The sequence below is a fragment of the Acipenser ruthenus genome, chromosome 3 (assembly GCF_902713425.1).
Source record: "Acipenser ruthenus chromosome 3, fAciRut3.2 maternal haplotype, whole genome shotgun sequence".
Taxonomy (NCBI): Eukaryota; Metazoa; Chordata; class Actinopteri; order Acipenseriformes; family Acipenseridae; genus Acipenser; species Acipenser ruthenus.
The window spans coordinates 98035451-98048098 of NC_081191.1; the positions used below are offsets into that span (position 1 = coordinate 98035451).

The 12648-nt window shown below is 37.2% G+C and overlaps 1 protein-coding gene across 7 annotated transcripts in view; it reads left to right on the plus strand.

Moving 5' to 3' along the window:
* LOC117394603 (partitioning defective 3 homolog) overlaps positions 1–12648 on the plus strand; it is a 372730-nt gene that overhangs the window by 186785 nt on the left and 173297 nt on the right. For all 7 annotated transcript variants that reach the window (XM_059019442.1, XM_059019440.1, XM_059019441.1 and 4 more), the window contains 3 exons: positions 3320–3414; positions 4262–4345; positions 9900–10025. In XM_059019442.1, the coding sequence (XP_058875425.1) occupies positions 3320–3414; positions 4262–4345; positions 9900–10025 (305 nt within the window). The remainder of the gene's footprint in view (positions 1–3319; positions 3415–4261; positions 4346–9899; positions 10026–12648) is intronic.

Sequence of the window (12648 nt, forward strand, 5' to 3'; positions counted from 1 at the left end):
TCAGTAACTAGGTTAGCTCACTTGCGTTGGGAGGTTAGGCCGCATTGTTTGTGATCCCGATGGGCAATTTGGCAGTGTGTTCCACGCTAACAGAAAACACTACAATGTAGCAATCAATTTATATCCTCAAGCAATCTGGTCTGCCCTTCAGCAACAGAGGGTGAACGGATTGCTGAGGTTTCCTGGTACCCAGTTTATTTTGGGTGGCACGTCCTGTATTAACTGTTCCTGAGACGATGAACATTGTAGCAACCTTACCACAACAAATGGCTTTCATTTTTTAACATTTGTGTCAAGTTTGTTTTATTGCTGGGTAAAAATATTAGAATCTAGGAACAAACACTATAATGATCATGCTTTTGTTTGTTTCTATAACTAAATGTATAAATGACTGTATCAGAAACAGATGATGCTATGCTATGTGAGGAGGTACCCTTTTTTATTTCAGCTAATTTATTCATATATATCCAGTATATGAGCAGAATATTCAAATATGCAAAACACAGCATTAATTGGTTTGCTGTCATTTCGGGTTATGGAAGGATACATTATTAAAGGATTTAAATATCTTGCTTTAACTTTAAATGACAGTATTCTCTCTGCATAAAGAAACACTGGGAGAGATTGCTTAATGTTTGTAGAAGCCAAAATGATTTAGATTTACTTTTCCCAATCCTCTCTTAACATTGTTTGCATTTTGAACAGTGTATAGAATAGGGCTAACATAATCTAACAAGAACACTGTTTCAAATTAATAACACAATGATAACCAATACAATTCAGTTAATTTGTACACTGATTTATTGTTTCAAAAGTTTAATTTAAAACAAAACGATAAATTGAATGAAAAGGAATTCTATTTGATTCTGTTTTGCTCCATCTCTTATTTTCATCATTTTCAGCTGGTGCTGGTTGAAATACCTGACAAAGCTCAGTAGGTTTCCTCAAGCGCTTTGGTTTCTAGTAAAAGCGTGTTTTGTATGTGGTGTTAACTCGGGGGTTACGGATTGGGGAGTGGAGCATCCTCCTGAAGTCTTTTCAGCAGATTTCTGGTGTTTTGTGAAAATTGCTGCTTTAAGGCTACGTGTTAAGAGCTTTTTACCACTAGGAAACTTTTTATTTTTTTATTATTTATTTATTTATTTTTTGTGGTTTTGATTCCTAGAACTTTAGATTGTTACGTCTTGATTAGCATTCAGGCATCTCTAATAAGGTTGATCGATAGGGGTACCGAATGCACATTACAGCAGGGCTCTCCCAACACTATCATCAGTCCTCAAGTAGTGTAGCTGCTTGCAGAATACTGGCATACTGGATGCACAGTGCAAATCAATTCAAGAGCACCTTTTTACAGAGAGCAGCCTTGTGTTCACAAACCTTTGGCAGCGATGTCAATTGGACGTTACACTGCCAAGCTTTAATATCCCCCTCAGTTATTACATAAGTTGTATGTCTCGGTGTGCCAAGCTCATAACCCTTCACTTATTATTTTGATGTTGGCTGCTGGGTGAATTGGAGTCCTAAGACCCACTGATCCATTTTGGAATATTGCTTCTGGCTCTTAAAGATCACTGAGCGGTATAAAGAACTAAAAACAATATGCAGGACAGTGCCTGAAGTTTTTAAAATAAATAAAATAAAATAAATTCATGTTTTGTATTCAAGCTGCCAGAAAATGCATGTGTGCCCAACTCTCCCTTTTGTTGCTGATTTCTGTTATTTAAGCACAGTACAGTGCCTCAACCGCTAAGAAACAATGTGACATTTGCATGGGTTCATGGTTTATGGGCTTGTAAAATATGTTACTTCTCCTTTTAGCTGTTTGTGACTGGAACAAATGGCACCTAGCAGCTTGCAAGTGCAACAGTGTAGGCCATTAGGAGCTACATCAATGACTAGAGGAGGGGAAACGGTCCGTCTCTCAACACCTTCTTTAACAGTCCCTCTGTGTGGAAGCTGAGCATTATTATTTGTCATGAGGGACAAGCTCATTATGAAGAGAGGTTTCATCCATATTGGACTTAAATGACAAACGTTGACTGCTAAGTGGTGTTGCATGTCATATTTACGAGCAAAAAAAACCTGTTGCTTTTACTCTTTTTCCATTTCTGCTCTGTAACACTGTTCGTTCTTGCTGGCTTTCTTCCTGTCGTATTACTTGCTTGATTCAATTTTTATTTCCCCGTTCTGAGTTGTTTTTGTGAGTTCCAAAGCAAACACAAAGAAAATAAATCAGATACCCACGGGACCCTGTGTGACACATAATTAAAACGACCGATGTGCTGTCTGTATCAAAACAGAGGTGATTGACTTATTTTCATTGAGCTCCACTGGAGGCTCAGGGAAAACATTCCAGCTTCAGGTATACTTATGAAAATTTCATGAATGTGTTTCACATTCCCCTGCCATGTGTCTCTTGGTGCCATCTCTCATGTCTTGAAAGCATGTACATTATGAAAGGATTGGATTCTGTGAAAACACAAGTTATTTAGTTTTGCTTGACATTTCAGAATATATTGAGAGCAATCTGAGCATGTCAGTGTTTGGCTGTGATGTTAGCAGGGATGGATAATTTTATGGCTACTTATATTTCATCCACAGTGCCAGTGTGCCACAAAATTGTCAAGAGTAGATGTGGCCACAAAATCCTTTATTTAATATGGTATATATAATGCTGTAAAAATATCCAACAGTCTTTTTTTCCTTTATTTTTTTCCTTTTACATACAGTTATGCTTTTTTCAATTATCATGTTGTCTGTTCTAGTAATGGATTGGTCGATGGAGGATTATAGCTCTGTCAACATTGTCTGCTGTGGATATCCAGGCTATTGTAGTCCTTTTAGATTGAATATTACATACAGTAGATAATAGCATTTGGTCAGGATGTAAGACATCTCTTTTGAGGCTCCTGATACAACACAGATCCGACAATAGACTTTGAAAGCAAAATAAAATTGAAGAATTATCTTCGATCAGACATGAAGCATGAAAGCCAGAAAGAATTAAATGAAATAAATGAAGTAAGGCAAACACATTCAGCACAATGTGTGCCTACTTTACAACATTACCTGGACTGTCTTTGACCCAGGCAGATAAATTAGTTTTAACAATCAATTTCAGACATCTTTAGTCTGCACTTTGTTGTTATTGTAACCTGACTGCCAAACTGCACGAAACGCAATATATACAGTGTGGCCACTACGCTCTCTTTCCTGCATGAAAAAAGAAAAGTAGATAGTTATCAAATTGCATTGCTTCCTGCCAGAAGCCCCTGTTAAGAACACGCTATAGTGATGTTTTTATACTTGTGTTTTCCAGGAGGAGGATGGGGGGACAGAGGAGGAGAATGGTCGGATTGAACCAGTGGGCCGTGCAGACTCGTGCCAGGAGCACACGCCAGCATTATCTTTAGAGTAAGTCTGCACTCTCCCCCACCACGGTATCACCAGTTTGCAGATTCTGTGTCAGTCCAAACCGGGAAATGACTTCTGATGGGTCTGTTTGTTATGTAATTTTCTGTATGAGAAACGTTTCCAAGGAAACAAACAAGGGTTTTTTTTACAGTGCGGCAAAGAACAATCTTATTTTCAGTTCTGCATTTGGTATCCTATGTTAAAACCATCACGCATTAATTACTTATTAATTCAATGCTGGTACATGTTGGCTTTAATTATCATCATGGAGACAATTAAAAGTTATATTGCTAAATACAAAGGAAATAAAAAAAGAATTTAACAATTTACAATATAGCATTTATAGTCATTAATGTTATGTCACCTGTTATTTCAATAATTGCGTATATTTCAGATTTAGATTGTAGTGAACATAGTGGAAGTAACATGTATGTGCTGTGCAGGAATCACATTACCACACTATAAAACTAAAAAAAAAACAGTATGTATTACAAATAACTCATGGACCAAGCAGAACTGTCTTTTTGAAGGCTGATGAATATCTATAAATCAAAATGTTCATCATTCATCAGTGTGAAATTACCCCAGTATTGTAGAGACTCCATTGCCATTGAACATGTTCATAGTCATTGTGTGATTTTATATTTGTATTTTTAGTTTTAAATTAATATTTGATGGTTCACTTCCCTTCACGCTCTCAGGTTAATCTTAAGGTATGTTCAGCACAACTTTCATTACATGTTATTGTGAACTGTTATTTTTGTTTGTGTGTGTTTGTTTGTCGTCTTTTCCCCCTGTTTTGTATTTGGCTCATGCTCATTTTCCCTCATTAATCATTGTCTCACAGTGACATGGTAAAGCTGGTAGAAGTCTCCAATGATGGCGGGCCTTTGGGAATCCATGTAGTGCCTTTCAGTGCTCGGGGTGGAAGGTAATGTTTTGTAAAGGTTTTCTTTTTTATTTATTTCTTTTTTTTAGCAAGCAGGCTTTTCAGATAGCTTCTGCATCCTTTGTAATTAAGCCACATGAACTGTTTGGATCAGCATTTCCTTTTAAAAATATGCTGCAATACTTCAGACGATTTGCAGCGCAGTACTACTGCAGGGCAATGAAAAATGGGAACTGCAATATAAATATTAGAGGTATTGAGCAGTAGATTCTGTCGTACAGTATCTTGGGTGTACAAACCATATTTAAATCATCCACAGCTTCTGACAAATTCTGCGGTAAAACTCAGTAAGTGATTGTGGTAGCCAAGATATTTGTCTACTTGACTTTTTCCCTTTATCTTGAAATAAAAAGAACAAAAACTGCTCAGTTAAGCAGTTGGATCTCTAAATATAAGTTCACTCAGACCTGATGTATTACCAGTAATAAATACCATATTACACTTGTGGCACTTAAAATGTCCAGAAAAGGTGAAACACTACTGGAGCACTTCCTTTGTTAAATGCAAACCAGACCATGAGTGCTGTCTGCTAATAGGCAGGAGACAAAATACGGCCAACTCGAAGAATACATGTCACATTTAATACAGCAGTTCACATTTAAAATATTAAAACCAGCTAAACTAACTTAACTAAAAGCTGGTTTGCAGCAGGATTCTGGTGCAGATGGAAGCAGCAAAGCCTGTACAATATGATCACAAACACAAATGTTAGGAGAAACAGATCTTTAAAAAAAAACAAATGAAATCTTCAGGCTAAAATATGCCTATATACTGTGCTCCACTGACAGGTTATTGAAACAATTGCTTTTATTTGTAGTGGATATTGTTACATTTCAGTTCCATAACCTAAAATAAGTGTGTGCTTTTTTATTCAGGACCTAACTTCAAAAATGTACTCTTGTATGCATCATTAAACTGTAAGTTTTTAGTATATCAACTGAGCCTTAAATGTCTGCATTGTTAATTTGCCATGAATATAACAAGATCCATTCATGCAAAAATAATTATCACTTAGCTTAGTTTTATACATCTTGTCTGTACAACCCTTGGTGCCTGAGGGAAAATGTCTAGCAATTTTTTGGAGATTGAGACAAAAAACATATTTCAATTTTCACTGAACAGCCGTCAACTGGAAAGCATTTCTGAAGGAGATCCAAATGGAGAAAGGAGATTGTCCTCAAAGTTAAGTTGTCACATGACTGGGAACGAAGAAAAGCAGAGCAGTTATAAGAAGAAATCAGTTTCCACTTCATTGGTCACCAGTTCAAGTCTGCAGAAACAGCCTTTGTGTAATCGTCTATTTGTCAGTGGTGCCCCACACTTACAGCATTTTTTCAGACAGCCTTATCTGAAGGAGATCAGGTTCAAGTTGTTTACTGCTGGCATTTTGTTTGCTTGCTTGTTTGTTTTTCTAAACGGCCTTTTCTAATTTCTGCATGGAGTGGTAGTTGGAGACTTGTATGTCGTCAATCCCTAATCGAATTGAAAAAGTGCCAATTCCGAGCCGTGTTATTTCTCTTAAACTTTTCGTCTTTATTATAAAAATCAAGTGATCTTTGCTATATTTACTTTATAAACCCTCCATCATGTTGAGCTACTGTACCATTTCTCACCAAATTGTTATTTAGTAGAGAATGTATTTCCATTTAACATTAATTTAACAGGAAATTCCAAGCACACATACAGTTGGATAGAGCTTTGATACTGTTATCATGTCTGTTCAATTCCTGTGGTCAGTTAGTCAGGCCATTCTTGACCATGTAAATCTGCCCTGTGTTTCTGAAATGGGAAATGGGTGATTTGAACTTTTGTCCTGCAGAACAGGATTAAACGAAAGACACTGGCATGTAAATTCTCTTCTCTAACACATACTGGGGAGATGAAAACCCATGCATTCTAATCTGTGGAAGAGGACAAGGCAGCAGAGCTTGAAATGCAGTGGCTGAAAGCAAGCTTGGTGTCTATTGACTGAGCTGGCATTAGCGTGCTGAAAGGAAACAGATTGATAGTGCGATGGAGCTTAATTCTACTTAGTTTAACTTCGACAGCCCAGGGTTTTAAAGATATTTCAGAAAGATGTTTCTATAAAGTTTTTTTTTTCTTTTTTTTGCAATGACTAGACTAGTTTAATAACAATTGCAGGTTGTCCATGGTATTGATTCCATTGGTTGTTTTGTGTAGATACTGTAGGACTAACATCTGCAGGGGCTCAAGGTCAAACTGTTGCATTGTTAAAAGATATGAGTGGCTGCACTATTTTAACTGCATGGCTGAAGAGAGCGTAATGAGAGATTTTTCTCTCACTGGACGTATCTGCTATCAAAGTCATAACCACAGTGAATTATAATAGGTGTGTTATTAAAAAAAAGGAAACAAAATAAACATGTAGTTTATAAACTCAAAACAACTTTTCATTAACTTAATTTAATGCTATTTTTTCTTTAACCACAACAACTGTGTTACGCCCTCATCTTACCCATGTTAATCTATGTTAGGAAGAAAAATAAAGCCTGGGCAGCAGAAATAAAATAAAGTAATCCCTTGGGTTCTGTGACATTTTATAAATTCGCTCTTCTGGTTTATAATGTCATAGAACCCATTGATGGAATTATTTCCTTGTAATTCTCAGCAGTTCATATATTATTGCATATTAACGTATTGAGTAGGCACAGGTAGGCCCTTTTACCTGGATACTTGTTTATTACTGTATTATTAATATTAGGTAGAGATCTTGTTTTAAAATTGGGAGGCAAACATGTAATACTAACTTTTATTTTAGTATTGGTAGCTTAAAAATATGCCACCAATGGCTGTTAAGGGACTGTATAGCCATTTTATTACAAAAGCCTCAAGTCTGCCATTGCCATGGTAGATACAACTTCCCTGTTCTTTTCCACTCTTTCAAAGTGAGTGTAGACTAGTATGTGACAAGCAGAAACTTTGTGAACTGTTGAGGTGCCTGGGGAGTATCAATAGCTGAACCTCAACCCAGTCAATACTACCCACACTACCCAATGGCGATTCAATCCTGAATTACTGGAGATATCATTAGTGTTCTTATTGCCCAGGCTCTGTTGATACTCTGTCACTGCTTATGAAGATAAACTATGATCTAGTCTGCTTCATTACGTGGTGTTCGCACTTTCAGGGACTTATGAAAAGCTTTTATCCCACTTCATTTCAACTTTATCACGTTTCATTTATTTATACTTAGAGGTGAAACGTTTCAGTGGTGTCAGTGAGCTTGTTTACGTTAGATAGACAATTAAACTGATGAACTGCTGCAAGCGCATTCAGTTGAGCCGATACATTTACTAAATAGCTTATGGATTCAGAATTTCAAAAAGGCTGACCTGCTAGTCCTTTAGTGGAATGTCTTTCAATGAAAGGTTATTTTCTCTTTTTTGGGGGGCGACGTTTCTTATTTTGAGTTTACTGTTTATTTATTTATTTATTTAGATATATACATATTGATAAAGACTTTCTTGGAGAACAAATCATACTCATTGGATTTAGACTTCCGTTTTCAGCACTGTAGAGGATGAAGACAGTGCTGTCAGGTACAACTCTGGGATTCAATATGATTTGCTGTCTTAAGTTCTGTGTCAACTTGATGAGAGAACAGATTATGCGAGATACCTGAAAGCAAGAAATCAGAATTTGACTTGAGTGACTTATCTATTTTCCTTCATTTCTCCCACAATGTGAAACCCAGCCTATGCATACATTAACCTCAAGGAGATGCTAATGTATTCATTCCTTTCTGTATGTTTGAGTGGAAAGGTTTTGATTATTCTAATGGGTGCTGAGATGGCAAACACAGGAGCTTGTGTTTTATTTTTAACACTGCTGCCTCCTCAAGCTTTGAAAGACAGCTTTGGGTTTTCTTCATTTTATTTATTTATTTTTTTAAACTGGTCCGCTGAATTCAGTAATATGCTTTTTCATTGGTACTGTTTTGTGTTTAAGCTTTTAAATGGTTTGGTACCTCCGTATTTGATTGCTCTGGTAGAAAGGACTAGTATTGGTTGTAGTTTACACCAATATCTTTTCCATATCAACTCCTAAAGACATGAAGCTGTTTCCATCATAGTACAAAGAATGAATTTGATCATCTTTCCTTCTCTGGTTTTAAAGATCGTATTTGGGAATTGCTTACAACCTCCTGCCAATGCTTCTCCTTCAGTCCACCTTAACAAACAGCGGTCTTATGTATTCTATTCTTAGATCTCTATGTGCTGCTGATTTAAGTTTGAACCACACATGGTTTTATTGGTGTGTTTGTATTTTGCAATTGTTCTTTTATTGTTTTCCAGGACCCCCTTGTAAATGAGACACCGGTCTCAATGGGTAAATCTGATTATTTAAATAAATTAATTAATACAATTTAAATTTGTTTGGTCAGTACATACGGAAGCGTCCTAGTGCCAATGAAAAAAAAAAAATGAAAAAAAATCTCCTAGCTAGGAGAAAAAAAGTCCTACGTAGGAGGGATGGGGTAAAAGCCGGAACGAGCCGGAACGAGCCGGAACGAGCCGGAACGGTACTTTAACGAATTCAGTTGCTTTAAAAAACAGCATAGAAAGTTACACACACGTGAGGAGAATATTTTAACAATCAGAACCGATCAGTAACGTGCTGTCATTAACCCGTTCCGGGCCAGAACCCTCTTTTTATCACCAAAAACCTCCCGGAACACTGGGTCCCGAAGCTTCAAAGACGACGAAAATTATACACACAATACAACTAAGTGAGGACCTCATAACACTATTGAGAAAACCCACCGAACCGACCTTTATTTTCCCATTCCGTGCATAAACAGCTGTATAGACAAAACCGCCCGGAACACCGGGTTCTGAAGCTGCACAGATTATGAAAATGATACACACAATACAACTAAGTGAGGACCTCATAACACTATTGAGAAAACCCACCGAACCGGCCTTTAACTGCCCATTCCGGGTAATAAAACAGTGTATTTATTTTGTTTGTATATGATATACAGTATGTATGCTGTTGTGTATGTAGGCATGTATGTATTATGTAAATACTTATTGTCCTGATACATGTTTACGAATGTTACTAATCGGTTCTGATTGTTAAAATATTCTCCTCACGTGTGTGTAACTTTCTATGCTGTTTTTTAAAGCAACTGAATTCGTTAAAGTACCGTTCCGGCTCGTTCCGGCTCGTTCCGGCTTTTACCCCATCCCTCCTATGTAGGACTTTTTTTCTCCTTAGCTAGGAGATTTTTCTTTTCATTTTTTTTTTTTTCATTTTTTTTTTTTTCATTGGCACTAGGACGCTTCCGTAAGTGCAGACTGGTATAAAATGTGTATGTTTTCTTTTTTTTCAGAATTTGGCAGCAAAATAACAAAGGATGCACAAGATATTTAAAGAATGCAGTGTAATTTGACTTGAAACAGCTGACTAGAAATTTTTGGCTAATTACTAGAAGCAAGCTTCAATTAGTATTACAGTGTTATTAACATGACAGGCTTTGCTGCAGCAATGATGTCTGGTTTCAATGTTTCAGGACCCTGGGGTTATTAGTGAAGCGGCTGGAGAAAGGAGGCAAAGCTGAGCAGGAGAATCTGTTTCATGAGAATGATTGTGTCGTACGGATTAATAACGGAGACCTGCGCAACATCCGATTTGAACAGTAAGCCTCTACGAATCAAATCTTCTATGGCTTTTCTTTCACCTTTGTCTCATCTCTTTAAACAGCCAGTCTGCAATCCTTGGCTTGGCTGGCACCAGTGCTTGGGGAACCATGGGAACCAGGCAAACAATCAAAGGCTACAGCTTCACAGTCTCCCGCGGCTTTCATTGTCGATCATTCCCTTCAGCTCCCCGAACTTATACTCTGCTCCTTATTTAACACTTCTGCTTTTGTACTAACTAATATGGCTGGTTTCAAAGACCTTGATTAGCACTAATCGTGAACTACCTTATCTAATTTCACATTTGGTAGTCCAAGAAAGTGGTAATTGGAATATGTGAAATCAGTCATTAATGTTTAACCTTGCAATATAAATGCAATAAACCCATGGTTGCACTTAATGGAGGAGGCTCCAATATAGGAGGCTGTGTGGTCCAGTGGTTAAAGAAAAGGGCTTGTAACCAGGAGGTCCCCGGTTCAAATACCACCTCAGCCACTGACTCATTGTGTGACTCTGAGCAAGTCACTTAACCTCCTTGTGCTCCGTCTTTCGGGTGAGACGTAGTTGTAAGTGACTCTGCAGCTGATGCATAGTTCACACACCCCACTCTCTGTGAGTCGCCTTGGATAAAGGCGTCTGTTAAATAAACTAATAATAATGCTAACCATAGAAACTGCCATTTGGTTTATGAAACAGAAGAATGATTAAAATGTTTAAAAGCTCTGCATTGCCCTAGACAGATAAACCATACTGTGATGTTCCCTTTTTGGGTCTTGTTTAAATTTGCAGCACAAGTAGGCCAAAATCAATCAGTGGTCCTTTACTGTACCAGAATACCACACTTCCTTCCTTACCACAGGCATTTCTGAAGAGGATAGGCTACATATACACCATGTCAGCAGCACGTTTTTAAAAGTGCCCAGGTAATACAGGTTCTGTACACCAGGAAGTTTGCATCTTGAAGCAAAAAAGCTTTTTGTAATGAACATTTTAAACTAGTAGTTATATAGATAAACACAAACCTCTCTAATAGTGGTGGCTCTGAAGCATGATGCTTAGAAACCTAACAGTCGACTCCTCACTTTCTCCTTTTATAATGATCTGTGGCTTCTATCAAACTGTGATGTTGGATAAAGAGATATAAAACTGTGGCAACTTCATGTCTCCCCTCATTTACTGAAAGCCAGTCAAGCAGTGAAGGCTTTCCAAGATAAATAAATACATAAATAAATAGAAATCTCTGATGCGAGATAGATTTCCTCTTGTCTAGGTTGTGAGTGAGTCGCTTGCACAGTGATATCCACTTCATTCAGGACTTCCTCCCTGGTGTATGACTCAAGGAAATGGCTTAGATTCTTGGCAACCAATAAATATGTTCGATGGATGAACCACAAGCTCAGCTGTTGCAACGAGGTGCCAAGCTGGTAGAAAAAATGTATTGTGTTGTCATTCCTAGGAAATGACAGAATGGCAAATATGGCACTCCAGACATACCGGTACTTTTTAAAGGAGCTTTGTGGCGGAGATTGTTAGATACAATATGAGTTGTATGTCATCATAATGGTTGGTTTCCTGTGTAAAGGACAATCACATTGAAACATGTTCACAGCGCCAAACAGTAGTTTGCAAACGGTTCTTTGGTCAAATTAATTTAGTAATAATGTAGCACACATTATGTTGGGACTGTGTTATTCTCCCTACTTAATAGCCTACATTTCTAGACCCTTATTTGCATCTTGGTACCATATTGTAAGTATTGTGCTTTACAAACAACTTAATGGAGAGAGCAGAACAGTTTTTCCGGCTGTTCTCAAACACATCAATCAGTTTTCACTTCAGGCAATCTGTATGCAAGAGGAATAATTATGCAGATGATAAAGCTGTTGGTTGCACATCAGATTAGATTTTGTAAAAAATTATAAAAAGCTTGTGGTTCATGTCACATTCTAATATCCGGTGATGATTTTTGCAATCTATTCTTATTGTCCCGTGCTGGATTTAGCCATGTGGATATAGTGGAGTCCCATGTATTTACATGAGTCACATAAACAGTATCTAGTGAACCGCTTATCCATTTGTGGCAGTCTTTACCAGATGTTATTAAGAGTATCAAAATCTACTTTCTTTTGTTACGCTGCTGGCTCTGTTTGTGTACTTAAACAGATAAGGGAAGGGATGTCACCAATATACTTGTTTGATTTATGATTTGCATGGGCTAATGATTTTAGGCATTTAATCAAAGTAAATTTAATAATGCATTGATATTCAAATTAATTATTCAGTCAAATCTGAGAATAATGTGATTACTGGGCTAACACTGCACACTTCTCATTACCTCAGACACTACTGTTTATTTGCTTTTGCTAATACCCATAAAGACAAGTTCAAACTCACATGCCGATTTGTAAAACCTAAGGAATACTTGCAATGTTGACAAAGAAAGTGTACTTATAATGTACTTCATGCACATGTCTTGCTGACTGCAAGATCCAAGTAAATGTTTTTCAAAGCATTTCAAATTAATGGCAATTTCAGTACATTTCAGCAAATCAGTCCTGGGTGTGTTTTCATCAGCCTCATCATCACAGATACAGCACACATTGGGCACCCAAGCAGGGTGTA